Below are 24,807 nucleotides of genomic sequence, written 5' to 3' on the forward strand. Positions count from 1 at the left end.
GTCTTCGTCCGACAGGGATGGAGAGTCTATCTGAGAAATAGGAGGAACTTGTCTCGATGGTTTGCATGGAGTCAGCTTTGCCCTCGGGGAAGTGACCGCGTCAGAAACTCCTCTTTTCCTTTTCAAAGGGGTAGAGGGAGCCATGGTTCCGTGCCTTAGGTCTAGAGCTATAGGTCGCTCTAATGAGCGATCAGACAGGACAGACTTGAAAGCCTGTGTTACGGCTCTGACTAAGGCACTGAACCAGGGCTGTTGGCTGACGGATGCACTGTCAAACAGATCCCCTGAAGGGAAAGGGACCGAAGGTTCCCTACGAGGAATCACTGTGATATGTGGATCTGCCTTAGAAGGCAGTTTAGGGATCCTGAACCCCTCTGCTTGAATGTGTTTCCTTTCTCCCCCAGTGCGTGCTGGTATGTGTTTGCGGGGAGGGGAATGAGGTGATGGCGACCTTGCAGGATGACGCATTTGTGCTCGTGCCTGTTGGTGCACATGCTCGCTCGCGCACGGGAGTATGCTGGCGAGCGCGCAGGAGAGAGTTGGCGCACGTCCATAGGAGAGAGATGGCGCACGCATGTCTTTGTGTGCGCGCAGGAGATAGTTGGCTCCAGAGCCTTTAAATATGCGGCCCCAAGACTATAATAAGCTCCCACGAAACATTCGAATGATTGAAGACACTAAGGCTTTCAAGAGGAGACTGAAGACTTTCTTATTTCATGAGTCTTTTGACAGTGACGATTAACAATAAATGAACTATATGTGACTTGAAAAGATAAGTACTGTGAACGAACAAGGTAAAACAACAGTGGAGGTCCTGTAGAGAGTGGGGGTTCCCCTGCTGAATGGGACCGCAAAAGCAGCCATCAAAGTAATGTAAGTAAGTAAGGTGAGCACGAATATTCGGGGGAGCGCTGGCGAAAGTTGGCGCGAAGGTGAGGGCGGCAATGTGGTTGTCGTCTCACCTACAGACTTGTGCGCTGGAAAGTGATGGCGCGCAGGTATCTGTTGGCACGCAGGTTAGCGTGCAGGAGAGCGCTGGCGCGCGGGCGATGTAGGGCGCACATGCTGGCGCGCAGGCGAGTGCTGGTGCGTAAGAGAGAATTAGCGCGCAGGAGTGTGCTGGCGCGTAGGCGAGCGTTGGCGCATAGGAGATTGTGGGCGCAGGGCGCGTAGGTGAAGGAGATTGTTGGCGCCCAGGAGATCGTGGGCGCGCAGTGGTGTGCTGGTGCGTGGGCAACCCTGGGCGTGAGCGAGTAGGGTGCGCAGGTGATCGTGGGCGCGCAAGAGAACGCCGACGTGTAGGTGAATGATGGCGAGTAGGCGCAGAAGCGCGTGAGCCTGCCGCCGCCTGCGAGGGCGAGCAGGTTGAGTGGTGCGCAAAAGCCTTGTAGAGTGACAAGCTGCCGGTGAGCACTAACAGTCTGGACGCGTGGTGCGTAGGGCAAGTGTGATGGCGGGCTGCTGTGCACTTTGGAGGAGCTACATTAGGCTCAACAGGCGACAGGAATTGAGATGGAAGGTCAGCAGGTCTGGAGGATGGATGGTCGACATGTCCTTCGAAAGGACGACCATCCACCGATGGAGATCACGAACGATCTGCAGAGAGGTCCAGGACCAAAGTCGCAAGAATGGTTGCAGGTGCAGTGATGGATGAATGAAAGTCTGACGGAGGCTCCTCTGCGGGGGACTGCAGTGATGACGTTGAACCAAAGAGGCGCCTCTTCACCGCTGGTGAAGGGAGACCTCTAAGGCGAAGAGGAAGGCGAGCCTTCCGATGGATGCACCCTCTGGGGGCCATTGGATCAGCAAGCTGACCGTCAGCAGTCCTCCGAAGAGGAGTCTCTGTAAGTGAACTCCCCCGAAGGAGAGAAACACTAGCAGGAGAGACCGATGATGAACTTAGTTTCCCCCTCGGAGGATGGTCAGGAATGGGGGAAACTAAGTCGGCAGCTACAGCTGTAGAGTTTGGAGTGGCAGAGGAGATGGATGATGCCACTTAGAGATGCCTCTGACACAGCAACGTCGACAAGAGTCAGGGGATCTACCTCTGACGGCGACGATGATTGCTTAACAAAAGCACTTAAGCGGATGAATTGCGGTAGGGCTTCCTTGGAGGGCGAAGACCATATCTGAAAAAGGGAAGTTAGTGACAAGGCCTCACCCGGGGGGGAGGAGACGTGGGGCTGCTTCGCTAGGGGAAGCAACATCATCTCTCGAGTCCAGGGGTTGGTCGATAATAACTTGGTCTATGCTACTAATCGACAGTTTCTCGTAAGAGATCGACCGAGTAGGATCTTCGGAGGAGGGTTGGGCGACGGAAGAAGAGGCCTTGGGTTATTCTTCCTTCAAAGCAACCTTTGAAGGAGAAATATCACACTCTAAGAGAAAAAGAGAAAACAAAAACGCATTAATGGCTGCCAAAGGTCGGCGAGGATGAAGAGCGGTAACGTCTGTTCACCATCCGAGCCGAAAGCAAAGCGAGCTCAATCACAGGTGTGTAAGGAGGGGGGGGGTAGCAAGCTACCCTCCCTACCCCACACTAACTAGGGAGGGGGGGGTTAGCAAGCTACCCTCCCTACCCCACACTAACTAGCAGTGTGGGTAGTTAACCCTGGTTAAAAATTAATGGCCGATCATTTCAGCTACGCCGAAAGTAATAACCCCTATTAAATAGCGTGGTTTGTATTCCAGTTACGGAACAAATGTTATTTTTCCATACTGGGCTACTTTCACTATCGGGGCCATAGGGTTTGTAGCATTTTCCTTGTCCACCCTGAGGTCACACAGTTCAGCTGCTAGTCATAACCATAATAATAATAATAATAATAATAATAATAATAATGATAATAATAATGATGATGATGCGACAAGCACCCGCATCCTCTCTTATTATTTCCTAATAAGGCACACAAGTAAAAAAATTTCATAAATAAATATTGAATCAACACTTGAAGCTCTGAAAAGTATGAAAACTAAAAGTAATTACCAACCTTTGAGAGGTCCTTATGCGAGAGGACTTGCGTAAAGAGTTCGTGCATTGTGAAGCTAGCTGCATGTCAACTAATTGTTTGTTTCAGTATCCTCATCCTGGAAAAAATGAAGTATAATGACCATACTGTACAATTCTTTAAAAAACAAATTAAAAAAATCAAATTACAATGCAACAGAATGCATACTATAATTCCTGTGGCTTATCTCTCAAACTTAGCATAGAAAATATGCTAGTCATTTAATATGACTAATTCGGAGATAATTTGTACTTTTCCTAATGATACAAACATTTAACTATTTATTAGGGGTATTAATTTCGGCGAAGCTGAAAGGTCGAGCCATTAAAATTTAGTGAGGGTTAACTAACTACCCATCAGCGGGGGTAGCATGCTACCCCTCTCACTCAAACACCTGTGATTTTGCTCACTTTGCTTAGAGGTAGGACTTAAAGGGGGATAGGGCTGGCGGGTAAGCTTGTATAAATAGCTAAAGGTTTGTATCGTTATGAAAAATGATATTTTGATTATAAAATAAATTTTTTAATATACTTACCCGGTGAATATATAATAGCTGACGTCTCCGACGGCTCGACAGATTCCAAAAACTCGCGAGCGATCGCCGTGAAGGTTGCGGGTGTGACCACCAGCGCCAACTATCAGCCAGATACCGCATATACTTGTAAACATCTCCAGTTCTTCTCAGTCCCCTAAGTCTCTATCGGGGAGGAAGGGAGGGCCTTTAATTTATATATTCACCGGGTAAGTATATTCAAAAATTTATTTTATAATCAAAATATCATTTTTAAATATTAAACTTAGCCGGTGAATATATAATAGCTGATTCACACCCATGGTGGTGGGTAGAGACCAGTATTAATACAATAAAGGCGTATATGCTCAAGAGTTTTTGACAATTATTCAAAAAACAGACTTAAGTATAGGTACCTGGTAAGGAAGCAGACTCTGATTATTACTCTGCCTCATTAGTCCGCTATCCTCATGAAGCCCAGCGATCCTCTTAGGATGCCGAAAGACTCCCAGGATCTGCTATAACCCGGGTGAACACCCCTATAACAGGACCTCATCAATACCCTTAATCTGGGCGCTCTCAAGAAACAATATTTTGACCACCCGCGAAATCAAAAATATTGCGAAAGACTTCTTAGTCTCCCGTACAACCCAAAATAAGATTAAAAATATTTTGATTATAAAATAAATTTTTGAATATACTTACCCGGTGAATATATAATAGCTGACGTCTCTGGCGGCTCGACAGAAAAACACAAAAACTCGCGAGCGATCGCTATGAAGGTTGCGGGTGTGCCCACCAGCGCCAACTATCGGCCAGATACCGCATATACATGTAAACAGCTCCAGTTCTTCTCATCCCGCTGGGTCTCTATCGGGGAGGAAGGGGGGGCCTTTAATTTATATATTCACCGGGTAAGTATATTCAAAAATTTATTTTATAATCAAAATATCATCTTTAAATATTTAACTTAGCCGGTGAATATATAATAGCTGATTGACACCCATGGTGGTGGGTAGAGACCAGAATTAATAAAGTTTACAGCGTATATGCTTAGAGTTTTTGACAGTTATATCATAACAAAACCCAAATATATATAGGTACCTGGTAAGGAAGTTGACTTAGACGATTACTCTGCCTTGTTAGTCTGTCTTCCTCACGAAGCCCAGCCATCCTCTTAGGATGCTGAAAGACTCCCAGGAGCTGAAGTATCAAGGGCTGCAACCCATACAACAGGACCTCATCAAACCCCTAATCTGGGCGCTCTCAAGAAATGACATTTGACCACCCGCCAAATCAACCAGGATGCGAAAGGCTTCTTAGCCTTCCGTACAACCCAAAAACAAGATTAAAAACATTTCAAGAGACAGATTAAAAGGATATTGGAATTAAGGGAATGTAGTGGTAGAACCCTCACCCACTACTGCACTCGCTGCAACGAATGGACCCAGTGTGTAGCAGTCCTCGTAAAGAGTCTGGACATCTTTTAAGTAAAATGACGCGAATACCGACTTGCTTCTCCAAAAGGTCGCGTCCATAATACTTTGCAGAGATCTATTTTGCTTAAAGGCCACGGAAGTTGCTATAGCTCTTACTTCGTGCGTCTTAACCTTAAGCAAGCATCGGTCTTTTTCATTCAAGTGAGAATGAGCCTCTCGGATTAAAAATCTGATAAAATATGACAAAGCATACTTTGACATAGGCAATGATGGTTTCTTAACTGAGCACCATAAGGCCTCAGATCCACCTCGTAAGGACTTAGTACGAGCTAAGTAGAACTTAAGAGCTCTAACTGGACACAGCACTCTTTCAAGTTCGTTGCCTACGATCTCTGACAGGCAAGGTATATCAAAAGACTTAGGCCAAGGACGAGAAGGCAGTTCATTTTTGGCCAGGAAACCAAGTTGAAGTGAACATGTGGCTTTTTCTGTAGAAAAGCCGATGTTCTTACTGAAGGCATGAATTTCACTGACCCTTTTAGCCGAAGCCAAGCACACTAGGAAAAGCGTCTTGAGGGTGAGATCCTTCAGGGAGGCTGAATGTAATGGCTCAAACCTGTCTGACATGAGGAACCTTAGGACCACGTCTAAGTTCCATCCAGGAGTTGCCATACGACGTTCCTTAGAGGTCTCGAAAGACCTAAGGAGATCTTGGAGATCTTTATTGTTGGAAAGATCTAAGCCTCTATGTCGAAAGACCGAAGCCAACATGCTCCTGTAGCCCTTAATAGTGGGAGCTGAGAGGGAGCGAACATTTCTCAGATGTAAAAGAAAATCTCCGATTTGGGCTACAGAGGTACTGGAAGAGGACACAGATGCTGACTTGCACCAGTCTCGAAAAACTTCCCACTTCGACTGGTATACTCTGATGGTAGAAGCTCTCCTAGCTCTCGCTATCGCACTGGCTGCCTCCTTCGAAAAGCCTCGAGCTCTTGAGAGTCTTTCGATAGTCTGAAGGCAGTCAGACGAAGCGCGGGGAGGCTTTGATGAACATTCTTTACGTGGGGCTGACGTAAGAGATCTACCCTTAGAGAAAGACTTCTTGGAATGTCTACCAGCCATTGAAGTACCTCGGTGAACCACACTCTCGCGGGCCAGAGGGGAGCAACCAACGTCAACCTTGTCCCTTCGTGAGAGGCGAACTTCTGCAGTACCTTGTTGACTATCTTGAATGGTGGGAATGCATATAAGGCCAGATGAGACCAATCCAGTAGAAACGCGTCTATGTGGATCGCCTCTGGATCTGGGACTGGTGAGCAATAGATTGGTAACCTTTTGGTCAACAAGGTGGCAAAGAGGTCTATGGTGGGTTGACCCCAAGTCGCCCAAAGACTCTTGCACACGTCCTTGTGGAGGGTCCATTCCGTGGGTATCACCTGACCCCTCCGACTGAGACAGTCTGCCAAGACGTTCAAGTCCCCCTGGATGAATCTCGTCAACAGGGAGATGCCTCGATTTCTTGACCATATGAGAAGGTCCCTTGTGATCTCGTACAGCGTGTGGGAGTGTGTGCCTCCTTGCTTGGAGATGTACTGTACGCCAAAGCTGTGGTGTTGTCTGAGTTGACCTCTACCACTTTGTTTCGAAGAATGCCTTCGAATTTCATCAAGGCCAAGTGGACTGCTAATAGCTCCTTGCCGTTGATGTGCATGCTCTTCTGACTTGAGGTCCACAGACCCGAGCATTCCCGACCGTCCAGGGTCGCACCCCAACCCAAATCCGACGCGTCTGAGAACAACACGTGGTTTGGGTTCTTGACTGCTAGGGATAGTCCCTCTCTCAGACTGATATTGCTGTCCCACCAGTTCAGGCATGCCTTTACTGGTTCGGAGACTGGGATTGATACCGTCTCTAAAGTCTTGCCCTTGTTCCAGTGAGAGGCTAGATGGAACTGGAGAGGCCGAAGGTGTAGTCTCCCTAGCAAGACAAACTGCTCCAGGGATGAGAGAGTCCCTACGAGACTCATCCAACTCCTGACTGAACAACGTTCTCTTTTCAGCATTAGTTGGACTTTGAGCAGGGCTTGTTCTATTCGGGTGGCAGACGGAAAAGCCCGAAAAACTGGACTGCGAATCTCCATCCCCAAATATAGAATAGTCTGGGATGGGATCAGTTGGGACTTTTCTAAGTTGACCAAAAGTCCCAACTCCTTGGCCAGACCCAACGTCCAATGTAGATCCTGCAGACAGCGATGACTGGACGATGCTCTGAGAAGCCAGTCGTCCAAGTACAGGGAGGCTCGGATTCCCGATAGATGGAGGAATTTGGCCACATTCCTCAAGAGCCTCGTAAACACGAGAGGAGCAGGACTGAGGCCAAAGCACAGGGCTCGAAACTGGTACACCACATTCCTGTAAACAAACCTCAGAAACGGTTGGGAATCCGGGTGTATAGGAATGTGGAAGTACGCATCTCGTAGGTCGAGAGATACCATCCAGTCTCCCTCTCTGACCGCTGCTAAGATGGACTTCGTCTAGCACCGGCCTCCAACCTCCTGTATGCTTTGGGACTAGGAAGAGACGGTTGTAAAACCCCGGTGATTGAAGGTCCGAGACTTTCACCACCGCTCCCTTCTCTAGCAACAGAGACACTTCTTGATTTAGGGCTTGTCTCTTTGACTCCTCTCGGTACCTGGGAGAGAGGTCTATGGGAGTTGTTACTAGAGGAGGTTTGCGTACAAACGGTATTTTGTACCCCTCTCTGAGCAACAGAACAGACTCTTGGTCTGCACCCCTCTTCTCCCAAGCCTGCCAGAAGCTCTTCAATCTGGCACCTACCGCTGTCTGAGGCTGTGGGCAGTCAGACTCTGCCACGGGAGGACTTGGCTCCTCTCTTCTTACCTCTCTTTCCCTCGGCACGAGAGCCTCCCCTGCTGGGAGCTCTGCCAAGAAAGGGCGGGATAAATCTAGACGCAGGAGTCTCGATCCTGGGTCTCACAGCAAAGGATGAAGGAGCCCCTTTGCGAGCAGAGGACGCCATCAGGTCATGGGTGTCCTTCTGCACAAGCGAAGCAGCTATATCCTTAACCAGCTGTTGTGGAAACAAGGCCGCTGATAAGGGAGCAAAGAGCAGTTCCGATCTCTGACAGGGAGTAACTCCTGCCGAAAGGAAAGAGCAAAGGGTTTCTCTCTTCTTTAAGACTCCCGACGTAAAGGTGGAGGCGAGCTCATTGGAGCCATCGCGGATGGCTTTATCCATACAGGACATGATAAGTAAGGAAACATCTTGGTCGGCAGACGAGATCTTCCTACTTAATGCTCCTAATGACCAGTCAAGAAAGTTAAACACTTCAAAGGCCCTGTATACGCCTTTAAGTAGATGGTCAAGGTCCGAGAAGGACCAACAAATCTTCGAGCGTCTCATGGCCAGGCGACGGGGAGAGTCTACGAGGCTTGAGAAGTCACCCTGGGCAGAGGCAAGGACTCCCAAGCCGAGAACTTCTCCCGTGTCATACCAGACGCTCGATCTAGAAGCAAGCTTAGAAGGAGGGAAGGCAAAGGCCGTCTTCCCCAAACTCCTCCTGGTATCCAACCAGTCGCCTAGAAGACGTAAAGCCCTCTTAGAAGAGCGAGAAAGCACTAGCTTAGTAAAGGCTGGCTTGGTAGCAGCTAAGCCTAGAGCAAACTCAGACGGAGGCGAACGAGGAGCAACAGCAACAAAGTGATCTGGAAAAAGATCCTTGAAAATCATCATGATCTTCTTAAAATCCATCGAAGGAGGAACAGCCTTAGGTTCATCTACATCTGAAGGATTATCATCAGGATGAGGATCAGCCACGTCCTCATTTGAAGGAGCTTCGTCCGACAACTGATGAGTCTCAAGCAAGGGAGAGACCTACCTTGGTGGCAATGCTTGACAAGCAGAGTCCACACGCACCTGAGCATCAGTAGCAGTCCAGGACGCTACGTCATGTAACTGCTTAACAGACTGACTAGCAACAACAACAGGAGCGGGAGGACGCTCGACGTCAACTCGAGACTGCCTTGACTGCCTAGACTGAGCAGTCAAAACAACTCTTGACTGCGGTGCTTGACGCTCAACGTCAAAACAAGTCAACTTCGCTGGTTGGCGAACGTCCTGAACGTCAACACGAGCATGCAGCAGCGGCTGAACGTCCACAAGCGGCTGAAAGTCAACACGGGACTGCATCGAGTGAGGCTCTACAAAACGTGACTGACGTGACTTTGTAACGTCAAAGTCAACAGGACGAGCAAAGGCTCGTTTGGGCGGCTGACGGCCAGGATCTCGATCAGCTAAGCGGCGAGGATCATCGTGAACCTGCTCAGCAGAATAGTCCTCCATAAGAGAGGCAAGCTTATTCTGCATGTCTTGCAGTACAACCCATTTAGGATCAACGGGAATGGGTGCGGTAAGAGACGAGGGTAACGTCTGTGACTGCAAAACATTGCCTACACTAAGACCCTCGGAGCCTGTGTTACGCTTCTGTTTAGGCGGCGAGCAGTCTTCCGATGACTGCACAGGGTCAGAGCTGTCCCAATGGCTACAACCAGGACGCTGGACCTGTCCTGAAGGGACTGACTTTCGCTTTAAGGGTCTCGAAACCTTGCTCCACGGTTTCTTACGCGATAAGCCTTCGGATGACGAGGAGAAAACCGTCTCGCTCGTCTTATGGTAAGGCGGTCTTGACGAGACACGCCTGAAACCATAGAGGGAACGTCTGTTCGTTGGTTAAAGCCTCTCGAACCCATAAGTCCTACGACATTACTTCTCCCTGGGGCATGGGAGCTTGCAAGAGGTCTCGGACTAGGCGAACGACAGGCACGAACAGACGAACCCTCGGTCGCAACACTGATAACACTTTGCGCACTAATCACTTTCTCCCCACGATTTTCTAATGTGGCACTCTGACACTTTAACTCTTTTACATCCGCCATGAGTTGATTACGGTCCGTAGCTAACGACTCAACTCTCTTGCCCAATGCTTGAATGGCACGTAACATATCCCGCACTGATGGTTCCTGAGTGCTAGTAGAGGGTTCAGGCACAACTACTACTGGGGAAGGATTAGGTTCAGGGCATGGGAGGAGGAAAATTCTAACGATCTAGAGGAACTTCTCCTCACCCTATCTCTCTCTAGCTTACGAGAATACTTGTCAAACTCAAGCCAATCGAATTCCGAAAGGCCCACGCACTCATCACACCAATCTCCTAATTGACAGGTTTTACCCCGACAATTAGAACACACAGTATGTGGGTCGAGAGAGGCCTTTGGAAGACGCTTATTACAATCCCTAGCATTACATTTACGAAATCTAGGAATTGGAGAAGGGTCAGCCATTTTGAAAAGTCAAAGAAAGTCCAAAAAACAATCCAAAGTCATCAACAATTAAATCAATCCAAAAAAGAGTTCAAGAGTTTAAGTTGAAGATAAAACACCTGCACTGCGAAAGCTCAAACCAAAAAGAAGTACTTCACCAAGACTGTTGAAAAACTCCAGGTTAACAGCGAGTAATGGAATCAACTTGTCGATCAGACCGACAGAGAAGAACTGGAGCTGTTTACATGTATATGCGGTATCTGGCCGATAGTTGGCGCTGGTGGGCACACCCGCAACCTTCATAGCGATCGCTCGCGAGTTTTTGTGTTTTTCTGTCGAGCCGCCGGAGACGTCAGCTATTATATATTCACCGGCTAAGTTAAATATTTAAAAATTTCAAGAGTAGATTAAAAGGATATTGGGATTAAGGGAATGTAGTGGTAGAGCCTTCACCCACTACTGCACTCGCTGCTACGAATGGTCCCAGTGTGTAGCAGTCCTCATAAAGAGTCTGGACATCTTTCAAGTAATATAAAGCGAAAACTGCCTTGCCTCTCCAAAAGGTCGCGTCCATAATATGTTATTTTCATTAGTAAAATAAATTTTTGAATATACTTACCCGTTGATCATGTAGCTGCAGCTCTGCTGCCCGACAGAAAAAACCTACGGGCGGAATACGCCAGCGATCGCTATACAGGTGGGGGTGTACATCAACAGCGCCATCTGTCGAGTAGGTACTCAAGTACTTCTTGTCAACACAGAACCAATTTTCTCCTCTGTCCACTGGGTCTCTATTGGGGAGGAAGGGTGGGTCCTTTAATTCATGATCAACGGGTAAGTATATTCAAAAATTTATTTTACTAATGAAAATAACATTTTTCAATATTAATCTTACCCGTTGATCATGTAGCTGATTCACACCCAGGGGGGTGGGTGGAGACCAGCATACATGTTAACATTAGAAGCTAAGTATTCCGTATTTCATTTTAGCAGTTATTCAAAATAACACACATAAAATTAATAAGTACCTGGTAAGGAAGTCGACTTGAACAATTACTCTGCCTTTTTAAGTACGTCTTCCTTACTGAGCCTCGCGATCCTCTTAGGATGCTGAGCGACTCCTAGGTGCTGAAGTATGAAGGGCTGCAACCCATACTAAAGGACCTCATCACAACCTCTAATCTAGGCGCTTCTCAAGAAAAGAATTTGACCACCCGCCAAATCAACCAGGATGCGAAAGGCTTCTTAGCCTTCCGTACAACCCAAAAACAACAATAAAAACATTTCAAGAGAAAGATTAAAAGAAGGTTATGGGATTATGGGAATGTAGTGGTTGAGCCCTCACCTACTACTGCACTCGCTGCTACGAATGGTCCCAGGGTGTAGCAGTTCTCGTAAAGAGACTGGACATCTTTAAGGTAAAATGATGCGAACACTGACTTGCTTCTCCAATAGGTTGCATCCATTACACTCTGCAGAGATCGGTTTTGTTTGAAGGCCACTGAAGTTGCGACAGCTCTAACTTCATGTGTCCTTACCTTCAGCAAAGCATGGTCTTCCTCATTCAGAAGAGAATGAGCTTCTCTAATCAAAAGTCTGATGTAATAAGACACTGCGTTCTTCGACATCGGTAAAGAAGGTTTCTTAATAGAGCACCATAAAGCTTCTGATTGTCCTCGTAAATGCTTCGTACGTCTTAAATAGTACTTAAGAGCTCTTACTGGGCATAGGACTCTCTCTTGTTCGTTTCCAACCAAACTGGACAGACTTGGAATCTCGAACGATTTGGGCCAAGGACGAGAAGGGAGTTCGTTTTTGGCTAAAAAACCAAGCTGTAAGGAACATGTAGCCGTTTCAGATGTAAATCCTATGTTCCTGCTGAAGGCGTGTATCTCACTGACTCTTTTAGCTGTTGCTAAGCAGACGAGGAAAAGTCTTCAAAGTGAGATCTTTAAAAGAGGCTGATTGAAGCGGTTCGAACCTTGCTGACATCAGGAACCTTAAAACCACGTCTAAGTTCCAACCTGGTGTGGCCAACCGACGCTCCTTCGAGGTCTCAAAAGACTTAAGGAGGTCCTGTAGATCTTTGTTGTTGGAAAGATCTAAGCCTCTGTGGCGGAAGACTGCTGCCAACATGCTTCTGTAACCTTTGATCGTAGGAGCTGAAAGGGATCTTACCTTCCTTAGGTGTAAAAGGAAGTCAGCTATCTGAGTTACAGAGGTACTGGTTGAGGATACTGAATTCGCCTTGCACCAGCTTCGGAACACTTCCCATTTTGACTGGTAGACCTTGAGAGTGGATGTCCTCCTTGCTCTGGCAATCGCTCTGGCTGCCTCCTTCGAAAAGCCTCTAGCTCTTGAGAGTCTTTCGATAGTCTGAAGGCAGTCAGACGAAGAGCGTGGAGGCTTGGGTGTACCTTCTTTACATGCGGCTGACGCAGAAGGTCCACTCTTAGAGGAAGAGTCCTGGGAACGTCTACTAGCCATTGCAGTACCTCGGTGAACCATTCTCTCGCGGGCCAGAGGGGAGCAACCAACGTCAACCTTGTCCCTTCGTGAGAGGCGAACTTCTGCAGTACCTTGTTGACAATCTTGAACGGGGGGAACGCATAAAGGTCTAGATGGGACCAATCCAGAAGAAAGGCATCTATGTGAACTGCTGCTGGGTCCGGAATCGGTGAGCAATAATTTGGGAGCCTCTTGGTCATCGAGGTAGCGAACAGATCTATGGTGGGCTGACCCCACAAGGCCCATAGTCTGTTGCAAACATTCTTGTGAAGGGTCCATTCTGTTGGGATGATCTGACCCTTCCGGCTGAGGCGGTCTGCCATGACATTCATGTCGCCTTGAATGAACCTCGTTACTAGAGATATGTTTCGATCTCTTGACCAGGTGAGGAGGTCCCTTGCGATCTCGAACAACGTCATCGAATGAGTCCCTCCTTGCTTGGAGATGTACGCCAAGGCTGTGGTGTTGTCGGAGTTCACCTCCACCACCTTGCCTAGAAGGAGGGACTTGAAGCTTCTCAAGGCCAGATGAACTGCCAGTAGCTCCTTGCAGTTGATGTGCAGTGCTCTTTGATCCGAATTCCACGTGCCCGAGCATTCCCGACCGTCCAGTGTCGCACCCCAGCCCGTGTCCGATGCGTCCGAGAAGAGAAGGTGGTCGGGGGTCTGAACAGCCAGTGGCAGACCTTCCCTGAGAAGAATGTTGTTCTTCCACCAAGTCAGTGCAGACTTCATCTTCTCGGAGATAGGAACTGAGACCGCTTCTAGCGTCATGTCCTTTCTCCAGTGAGCAGCTAGGTGATACTGAAGGGGTCGGAGGTGGAGTCTCCCTAACGCGATGAACTGGTCCAGAGATGAAAGCGTCCCTATCAGACTCATCCACTGTCTGACTAAACATCGGTTCTTCTTCAGCATGCTCTGGATGCATTCTTGGGCTTGACTGATTCTGGGGGCCGACGGAAAAGCCCGAAAAGCTTGACTCTGAATCTCCATACCTAGATATACTATAGTTTGGGATGGGACGAGTTGGGACTTTTCCATATTGACCAGGAGACCCAATTCCTTGGTCAGATCCAGAGTCCATTTGAGATTCTCCAGACAGCGACGACTTGACGCAGCTCTTAAAAGCCAGTCGTCCAAATAGAGGGAGGCTCTGATGTCTGCTAAATGCAGGAATTTGGCAATATTCCTCATCAGTTTGGTAAACACTAGAGGTGCCGTGCTTAGGCCAAAGCACAGGGCTTGGAACTGGTATACCACCTTCCCAAAAACGAACCTTAAAAAGGTTGGGAATCTGGGTGGATGGGGACGTGAAAGTACGCGTCCTTTAGGTCTAACGAGACCATCCAGTCTTCCTTCCTGACCGATGCTAGAACCGACTTCGTCGTCTCCATGGTGAACGTCTGCTTGGTGACAAAGACATTTAGAGCACTGACGTCTAGCACCGGTCTCCACCCTCCTGTCTTCTTCGCCACTAAGAAGAGACGGTTGTAGAAGCCCGGGGATTGATGGTCCCGGACTATGACTACCGCTCCCTTTTGTAGTAAGAGAGACACCTCTTGCTGTAAAGCTAGCCTCTTGTCCTCCTCTCTGTACCTGGGAGAGAGGTCGATGGGAGTTGTTGCTAGAGGGGGCTTGCGCAAGAATGGAATCCTGTACCCCTCTCTGAGTAACTTCACAGACTGTGCGTCTGCACCCCTGTTCTCCCAGGCCTGCCAGTAGTTCTTGAGCCTGGCTCCCACTGCTGTCTGAAGAAGGTGGCAGTCAGACTCTGCCTCTTGAGGACTTGGAACCCTTCTTCTTGTTGCCACGTTGACTATCGGCACGAGTACCTCCTCTGCTGGAGGTTCTGCCACGAAAGGGCGGAATGAACCTAGACGCTGGTGTGTCCATCCTAGGTCTAGGCACGGAAGGTAAAGCTGTGACTTTACGTGCGGATGACGCCACCAGGTCATGAGTGTCTTTCTGGATCAACGAGGCGGCAATCCCCTTGATCAACTCTTCAGGAAAGAGACACTTCGATAGCGGAGCAAACATCAGTTCTGACTTCTGACATGGGGTGACTCCCGCCGACAAGAAGGAGCAAAGGTGATCCCGCTTCTTGAGAACTCCAGACACGAAAGAAGCCGCAAGCTCGCCAGACCCATCCCGTATGGCTTTGTCCATGCAGGACATGATGAGCATGGCAGAATCCTTATCCGAAGGGGAGGTCTTCCTGCTCAACGCTCCCAAACACCAGTCCAGGAAGTTAAAGATCTCGAACGCACGGGAAACTCCCTTCAAAAGATGGTCCATGTCCGAAGAAGTCCAGCAAATCTTGGAGCGTCTCATAGCCAGTCTGCGGGGAGAGTCTACCAGACTTGAGAAGTCGCCCTGGGCAGAGGCAGGAACTCCCAAGCCGAGAACCTCTCCCGTGGCATACCAGACGCTAGATCTGGAAGCAAGCTTGGCTGGGGGAAACATGAAGGATGTCTTCCCAAGTTGCTTCTTGGCCTGCAACCACTCTCCCAGTACCCTTAAAGCTCTCTTGGACGAGCGAGCGAGTACGAGCTTCGTAAAGGCAGGAGCTGCTGACTGCATGCCTAAAGCGAACTCAGAGGGAGGTGAGCGTGGAGCTGCAGACACAAACTGGTCCGGATACAACTCCTTAAACAGGGCAAGGACTTTCCTAAAGTCTAAGGAGGGAGGCGTAGTCTTGGGTTCATCTATGTCGGAGTGTTGGTCGTCCAAATGCGCAGCTTCGTCGTCATCAGAGATTCCTTCATCCGAATGCTGAGGAGGAAGCGGCAAAGGAGGAGATAAAAGCTGAACGGCTGAATCCGGCAGCACGGGTGCATGCGTAGCTGCACTGGATCCAACGTCATGCCGCTGTTGGTCAGTCTGAGAGCTGGCAACAACCAAAGCGGAGTGGTGGTGCGTGGTGGGGACCACCGTGGGTTGCGGAGACTGACGCACCGCGTCAAAACACGGCAGCTTGACTCCACCTTCCTGCTGATGCGGTAGCTCACGCACGTCAACGGAGGGTGCCGCACGTCGGCTAACGTCAACATGCGTCTGGCAGGGTCGACTGCGCATAGGTGGTGGAGCTCTCACAGCCGGAGTGTGGGAGCAGGCAGCCGCAGTGTCAGCTGGGCGCACAACCGTGGCAGGTTGTAGGCTAACGGGTGCAGCGTCAACCTTCTCAGCACGATACTCCTGCATGAAGGAAGCTAGCTGAGTCTGCATAGACTGCAGCAAAGACCACTTAGGGTCTACAGCGGCTGGTGCGGCAACAGACTGAGTGATTGCCTGCTGCGGAACCACTCTACCTCTCTTGGGAGGTGTGCAGTCTTCGGAGGACTGCGGCGAGTCCGAACTGACCCAGTGGCTACACCTGGGCCGTTGGACTCGCTCGGAAGGGACCTTGCGCTTGAGAGGTCGTGAGACCTTGGTCCAGCGTTTCTGTCGAGAAACCTCTTCCGCAGACGAGGAATGAATGGGCTCACTCGTCTGTTTGTGGGTGGGACGATCTCGGCAAGATACGTCCTCAACCACGGAGGGAACGTCTGTCCGCTGATCAAGGCCTGTCGAACCCTTTGGTCGTACGACATTGCTTCTCCCCTGGGCTTGGGAGCTTGCAAGAGGTCCCGGACTGGGAGGACGACAGGCACGAACAGACGCACCCTCATGCGTAACACTGACACTTTTCACTGCACTGACACTCACTTCACTTCCCACTGCACTTTTACCTTTCAACTCCCTGACGTCAGCCATGAGTTGATTGCGGTCATTCGCTAATGACTCAACTCTCTCACCAAGAGCCTGAATGGCACGCATCATATCCGCCATCGAAGGTTGATGAGAGCTAGTAGGAGGGTCGGGTGTAACCACTACAGGGGAAGGAATAGGTTGTGGGGCATGGGGAGAGGAAAAATCAATAGAGCGAGACGAACTCCTCCTGATCCTATCCTTCTCTAGCCTACGTGCATACTTAAGGAATTCTTGAAAATCGAATTCCGAAAGCCCAGCGCATTCCTCACATCGATCTTCCAATTGACAGGCTTTACCCCTACAATTGGAACAAACGGTGTGCGGATCGATAGAGGCCTTCGGAAGACGCCTAGAACAGTCCCTAGCGCTACACTTCCTGTACTTGGGGACTTGAGTAGGGTCAGACATCTTGAATTAGTCAAAGGGGGGAAATCCAAAATCTATCCAAGTCGTCAACAAATAATCCAAAATCTAATCAATGAAAGTGAGAAAGTATTGAGGATAACTTCTGCACAGCGAAAGCTAATAACTAGAGAGAATACTTCACCAAATAACGTGAAAATCAACTCCAGAAAACAACAGCGTATCAAGTAGGTCTTGCCGGTGGCACGACAGAGAGAAAATTGATTCTGTGTTGACAAGAAGTACTTGAGTACCTACTCGACAGATGGCGCTGTTGATGTACACCCCCACCTGTATAGCGATCGCTGGCGTATTCCGCCCGTAGGTTTTTTCTGTCGGGCAGCAGAGCTGCAGCTACATGATCAACGGGTAAGATTAATATTGAAAAACTTTTAATGGGTCTATTTTGCTTAAACGCTACAGAAGTTGCTATCGCTCTAACTTCATGAGCCTTGACTTTAAGTAAATTATGATCCTTCTCACTTAATTGAGAGTGTGCCTCCCGAATCAAAAGTCTAGTAAAATAAGACCACGCATTCTTAGACATAGGCAAAGAGGGCTTTTTAACGGAGCACCATAAAGCCTCTGAACAACCTCGTTGCGGTTTAGTTCTGGATAAACAAAAATTAAGAGCTCTAACGGGGCACAGCACTCTTTCAACTTCATTCCCCACAATCTCAGAAAGACTGGGGAATTCAAATGATTTAGGCCAAGGACGAGACGGAAGTTCATTCTTGGCCAAAAAAACCAAGTTGAAGAGCGCATACTGCTTTATTAGCGGAGAAACCGATGTTCTTGCTAAAAGCATGTATCTCACTAACCCTTTAGCCGAAGCCAAGCTCACCAAAAAAAAGTGTCTTGAGGGTAAGATCCTTCAGGGAGGCTGAACTTAATGGTTCAAACCTGTCTGACATAAGGAACTGTAGGACCACGTCCAAGTTCCAAGCAGGAGCCGAAATATGACGCTCCTTGGAAGTCTCGAAAGACTTAAGCAGGTCTTGGAGATCATTGTTATTAGAAAGATCCAAACCCTTATGCCTGAAAACAGAAGCTAACATGCTTCTGTAGCCTTTAATGGTGGATGCAGAGAGGGAGCGACCGTTTCTCAGATAAGGCAGAAAATCCAGAATCTGCGTTACAGAGGCACTTGGAAGAGGAAATAGAGGAGGACTTGCACCAGTCTCTAAATACCTCCCATTTCGACTGATAGATCCTGATGGTAGAGGATCTTCTAGCCCTCGCGATCGCTCTAGCTGCCTCCTTCGAAAACCCTCGAGCTCAAGAGAGTCTTTCGATAGTCTGAAGGCAGTTAGACGAAGCGTGGGGAGGCTTTGATAAAATCTCTTTACGTGAGGCTGTCGCAAGAGATCCATCCGTAACGGCAGACTTCTTGGAACGTCTACCAGCCATAGAAGTCCCTCTGTGAACCACTCTCTCGCGGGCCAGAGTGGAGCAACCAATGTCAACCTGGTCCCTTCGTGAGAGGTGAACTTCTGCAGCACCTTGTTTAGGATCTTGAAAGGTGGAAAGGCACAAATGTCCAGGTGAGACCAGTCCAGCAGGAAAGCGTCTATGTGGGCTGCCTCTGGATCTGGAACTGGAAAGCAGTAAGTCGAGAGCCTCTTTGTCAGAGAAGTCGCAAAAAGATCTATGGTGGGTTGACCCCATGTCATCCATAGCTTCTCGCACACAGTCTTATGCAACGTCCACTCCATGGAGATGACTTGTCCTCTTCTGCTGAGGCAGTCCGCCAAGACATTCATTTTTCCTTGCACAAATCTCGCCAAAGGAGAGATGTTACTTGCTTTAAATGGAGTTCCTTCTGATCCGTGGATCAAAGACCCGAGCATTCCAGACTGTCCAGTGGAGCTCCCTAACCCAAATCCGATGCATCTGAATACAACACATGGTTTGGGTTCTTGATCGCAAGAGAAAGACCTTCTCGAAGTCTGATGTTGCTGTCCCACCAAGTCAGACATGTCTAGACTGAGTTGGAGATTGGGAAAGAGATACTCTCTAAGCCCTTCTCCTTGTTCCAATGGTTTAGGTGAAATTGGAGAGGGCATAGGTTGAGTCTCCCCAGAGAGATAAACTACTCCAGCTATGAAAGAGTTCCCACGAGGCTAGTTCAAACTCTTACAGAGCAACAGTTTTTCTCTTGCAAGTGAAGGACTTTTAACAGAGCTTGTTCCATTCTTGTGGGAGACGAAAAGGCCCGAAAAATCAGACACTGTATCTCCATTCCCAAATAAAGAATAGTCTGGGATGGGGTACTGTAAGTTACAACTTCTCTACGTTCACTATGAGACCTAGCTCCTTGGTTAGGTCTAATGTCCATTAGAGGCTCTCCAGACAGCGATATAATGACGACGCCCTGATTAGCCAGTCGTCAAAATAAAGGGAGGCTCTGAATCCTCAAAATATGTAGAAAGCTTGCTACATTTTGCAAGGGTCTTGTAAAAACAAGAGGAGCAGGAATGAGGCCGAAGTACAGTGCTCGACATTGGTACATTACTTTCCCGTCCACAAACCTCAGATGTTGTTGAAAGTTTGGATGAATCAGGATGTGGAAGTATGCATCCTGAAGGTCGAGAGAGACCATCCAGTCGCCTTCCCTTACTGCTGCCAAGACAGATTTGGTAGTCTTCATCGTGAACTTTGTCTTGACAATGAACACATTGAGCGCACTTACATCTTAAGTACTCCTGCAGTGAACGTGGCTGCCAGATCATTGGAGCCATCCCTGATAGCCTTGTTCCTGCAGTGAATGTGGCTGTCAGATCATTGGAGCCATCCCTGATAGCCTTGTTCATGCATGACATAATTGTACAGCAATACATTGACAGCTGGAGAGACCTTCTTACTTAAGGCTTCCAGGGACCAATCCAACAAATAAAAACTTCAAACGCTCGAAAAACTCCTAACAGGAGATGGTCTAGCTCTGAAGCCGACCATAAAATCTTGGAGCGTCTCATGGCCAGGCGACGGGGAGAGTCTATGAGGCTTGAGAAGTCTCCCTGGGCAGAGGCAGGAACTCCCAAGCCGAGAACTTCTCCCGTGTCATACCAGACGCTCGCTCTAGAAGCCAGTTTAAAAGGAGGGAAAGCAAAGGCTGTCTCCCCCAAACTCCTCCTGGTGATCAACCAGTCGCCTAGCAAACGTAAAGCTCTCTTAGAAGAGCGAGAGAGCACTAGCTTAGAAAACGACGGCTTCGAAGTAGCTAGGCCTAGCGTAAACTCTGACGAAGGCGAACGAGGAGCAGCAGTTACAAAATGGTCCGGAAAAAGATCCTTAAAAATCAGCATGATTTTTTTAAAGTCCATAGAGGGCTGAGCAGCTTTAGGCTCCTCTCCGTCTGACAAAGTCCCCAAAGGAATATCAGTAGGAGGAGGATCAGCAACTTCCTCATCTGAAGGAACCTCGTCCGACAATTGCCGAGTCTCATGAAAAGGAGAGACCTGCCGCGGCGGCAACGCTTGACAGGCAATGTCAACAAGCAAAGGAGCAGCAGTAGCAGTAGAGGAAGCGACGTCACGCCGCTGCTGAAAGGACTGAAATCCTTGTGACTGACCAACAACAACAACTGAAGTTAATTGACGCTCGACGTCACGTCGGAACTGCCTTGACTGCATAGACTGAGCAGGCAAAACAACCTTCGACTGCGGTGATTGACGCTCAACGTCAAGTCGAGGCAACTGAGCCGGTCGGCGAACGTCAGGTCGGGGCTGCGGCGGCAGCAGCTGAACGTCAACACGAGACTGCGGCGGCAGCAGCTGAACGTCAACACGAGACTGCGGCAGCGGCTGAAAGTCAACACGAGACTGCGGCAGCGGCTGAAAGTCAACACGAGACTGCGGCAGCGGCTGAAAGTCAACACGAGACTGCAGCGAGGATCCATGTCACGTGACTGACGTGAAAAACTACTGACATCACGTTTCAAAGTACAAGAAACGTCAGCACTAACGTCAAACGGACGAGTAAATGCTCGTTTGGGCGGCTGACGGCCAGAGTCTCGTTTAGCGTAACAGCGACTCGAAAGCAAAGGTTCATCGTGAACCTGCTCAACGTCATACTTCTCCATAAGGGAGGCAAGCTTAGTCTGCATGTCCTGCAGGACAACCCATTTAGGATCAACGGGAGTCGGAACGGGCCGAGACGACGGTAACGTCTGTGTTGGCAAAACATTGCCTCTACCGCGACCCTCAGACCCCGTGTTATGCTTGCGTTTAATAGGCGAACAGTCTTCCGACGACTGCAAAGGGTCAGAGCTGTCCCAATGGCTACAGCCAGGACACTGGACCTGTCCTGAAGGGACTGACTTTCGCTTCAAGGGTCTAGAAACCTTGCGCCAAGGTTTCTTTTGCGAAAAGTCTTCGGATGACGAGGAGAACACAGTCTCACCCGTCTTATGGTAAGGGCGATCTTGACGAGAAACGTCCGATACCAAAGAGGGAACGTCTGTACGTTGGTTAAAGCCTCTCGTCCCCTTAAGTCCTACGACATTACTTCTCCCTGGTGCAGGGGAGCCTGAAAGAGGTCTCGGACTAGGGGAGCGACAAGCACGAACAAACAAACCCTCCGCAACACAGAACATGTTTTTTTTTTTTTTTCACTTCACTGATATCGTATTTTTCAATAATTTCACATTAGGCATGAATAAAACTGATTTCTACCTGAAGCACGCAATTCTCCCTTACATCAAAAGGTTATAATTGCGAAATGAGTCGTATAATGTAAGCACATTAGTACAAAATGAAACACACATGCAAAAATCAATAAACATATACATATATATCGAATAAAACGGAAATATATAAAGTTAAAAGGGATCAGTGACTGGGGAGGAGACTAAACACTAGTTCACTAAAGACTACGTTTTCAATCTCTCACCGTACAGTGCCTTGGGACGAGAATAAAAACTAAAAACGTTTTATCCTCTCTCCCCGTACAGAGACTTGGGACGAGAGTAAAAAACTGAATCGAGAACAACGTTACTCGCTCCCAAACTCCTTGTACAGAGACTTGGGACGAGAATAAAGATCGGATCGTTCTCTCTTTCTCTCTCTCTCTCTTGTCACACACAAGAGAATTGCCCACTCACCCTTCGTCAATAAACAGGTTATTTGACCAAAGGAAAAAACTGAAAGGACTAAGAAATTGAAAATTAACAAGTTCCTTTAAATTAGTATCTAAAACACTTCAGTTTGAAAGAAGAATGAACAAAACGTCAAAATCGATTTACTCTTTCTGCAAAGTGAAACCGTGATTCTCTCTTTCTCTATCGTAACGATAGAGCGCAAACTGCGTAGCATAAATAAACCAAACGTTAGTTCGTCTTTGAAAAAAAACAGCACGAAGACTATTCAAAGAATATATTTCTTAAAATATTTTCTAAAATATATTAATTTCATAACTCTTACAGAGCAATTGATTTAAACTTAACAAAAATAAAAGTTGAATGGGCTCAACGTTGTTTAACTTTGTTTTCCAAGTTATGACCGCCTACAAGGAATAGGTAAAGGCCGCATATAAACAAAACATAAAATTCATCTTGATGTTAAATGGAAAGCTAATCGAAGAGGCCTAATAAAGGCGGGTGAGATATAAAATATATAGAGGAAAATCTATAAATATCAACAATAATTTATAACGTGATAAAATAATTACTAAAAGCCTTAAACACACTTCCGTACACTGAGGGAAGGGTCGGCCATCTTTACTCTATGGAAAAACCAGAGATAAACAAAAAAAGCAAGGGCAAAACACTTTTCCTCTCCTTTCAAAAGCATTTCTTTTGAAGATAGTATTGAATAATCCAACACGGCGAAAGCAATAAAACCAAAACCAAGTACTTCACCAATTCGGTAGAAAACTCGAGGTCATAAAGCGAGTGGAACCAACTTGTCGACAAGACCGACAGAGAAGAACTGGAGATGTTTACAAGTATATGCGGTATCTGGCCGATAGTCGGCGCTGGTGGTCACACCCGCAACCTTCACGGCGATCGCTCGCGAGTTTTTGGAATCTGTCGAGACGTCAGCTATTATATATTCACCGGCTAAGTTTAATATTTAAAAATAGAAATTAGATCCGAATTTGTCATTTGTTCCGTAACTGGAATACAAACCTACGCTATTTATTAGGGGTGACTCACCCATTAGGAGAGTGGACGTCCCTGCCAATCTGGCAACCATGGGGCTCCTTATTTTCAAAAGGTTTGTACCAAAAATAGGGAGACCCTGTACTTTGCTAAACCTTGCCACACAAGGTCAGTGGCCTACGCAAGCTGTGTGTTAAGATATTCAGTAATGTGACTGTCCAGGTAAAAGTTATTCAGAGTCTTTGTAAGAAAAACTGTTGTAACCAAGACTTTCCCAATACCACCTCACCAGGGTATGAGGATGCAGCAGTATTAGCTTAATACTAAGTACACAAAGAAGCATGGTTTACCTGCAGTGGTTTGAGGTCAGCTTGAGCAGAGAACCCAGGATGCTACTTTCCCCATGAGAGGGGAGGATGAAGAAAAGAATAAGAGCCAGTCAAAGCTTTTCATTCACACAGACTAAAACTGGATAACAGTGCCTTCAACCTTCTACTATTTGTTCAGTAAGGAGCTTGAGGTATTATACCAGCTGTTGTGCAGCCATCACAAGGTCAATAAAGAATGTATAGAGCCTCCTGTGGGTTACGTCTTGCAGGTAGTGCGCCATGAACATATTCTGACGTTTCCACATCCCAGCCTGCAAAACCTGCGTCACTGAGAAATTTCACTTGAAGGCCAAGGACGTAGCTATTGCCCTAACATTGTGAACTCTGGGGTGATGTGAAGGAGGGTGGTCCGGATTCAGGGCATGGTTTATGACCTTGCGAATCCAAACAGAGATGGTGTTCTTGGTGACCCTCCTCTTGATCCTCCCTGTGCTGACAAAAAGTGCAGGCACACGGGGACGGGCTGTGGCTGTTCCCTTGAGATACATCCTCAACTCCTCACAGGGCAGAGTAAGAAATGATCAGGGTCATCTGTTACGGAGCGGAGACTCGAAATCCTAAAAAAGTTGAATCGGGGATCTGCCACTCCCGGAATTTAGGTCTTGGCAACAAACTAAGGGACGAAGCTGAACGTTACCTCTTCCCAACCCCTTGAATGGGCGACGTCGTTTGAGAGGCCATGAAGTTCACAGACTCGCTTGGCCAAAGCCAAAAGGAACATCGTCTTCCAAGTGAGGTGGTACTCTATTGCCTGGCCTAATAGTTTATAGGGAGGTCTCTTAAGACACCTGAGAACTCGAAGCACGTTCCACTGGGGAGGTCTTACTTCAGACTGAGGACAAGCAAGTTCGTAGCTCCGTGTGAGTAAAGAAAGTTCTAGCAATGAGGGAATGTCCATTCCAGTCAATCTAAGGGTGAGGCTTAAGGCTGAGCGATAGCCTTTTACCGCTAAGGCTGAAAGGGGTATTTCTTTTCGCAAACACACGAGGAACTCCGCTATTGCGAGAATAGGGGCATCGAGATGAGAAATACCCAATACCCCATCCATGACACCAACTACAGAAGACTTTCCACTTTGCCTGGTAGACTGCTGCTGATAATTTCTGCAGGTATCCAGACATCCTGCTCATAATTTGTTGAGAAAATCCTCTCTGAGTGAGGAGATGCTAAATAGTCTCCAGATGTGAAGTTGTAGGGAAGCTACGGCTTTGTGGAACATGTTGGCATGTGGTTGTCTGAGTAGATCGTGTCGTGGAGGGAGGTCTCTTAAGAGACTTCATGAGGAGTTGCAGAAGGTCAGGTCAGGAAACCATTGCGCATGATGCTATGAGAGTCAGTGAGATGTTGACCGATGTTCTAGCCT

General features: G+C 47.9%; 1 protein-coding gene across 1 annotated transcript in view; it reads right to left on the reverse strand.

Annotated features, from left to right (window-relative positions):
* LOC137646733 (protein melted-like) overlaps nt 1-24,807 on the reverse strand; it is a 134,670-nt gene that overhangs the window by 55,640 nt on the left and 54,223 nt on the right. The window contains 1 exon segment of the mRNA XM_068379840.1: nt 2,991-3,087. Coding sequence (XP_068235941.1) covers nt 2,991-3,038 — 48 coding nt within the window. The 5' untranslated portion in view covers nt 3,039-3,087.

Source organism: Palaemon carinicauda, chromosome 9 (genome assembly GCF_036898095.1).
Source record: "Palaemon carinicauda isolate YSFRI2023 chromosome 9, ASM3689809v2, whole genome shotgun sequence".
In the NCBI taxonomy this organism is placed as follows: domain Eukaryota; kingdom Metazoa; phylum Arthropoda; class Malacostraca; order Decapoda; family Palaemonidae; genus Palaemon; species Palaemon carinicauda.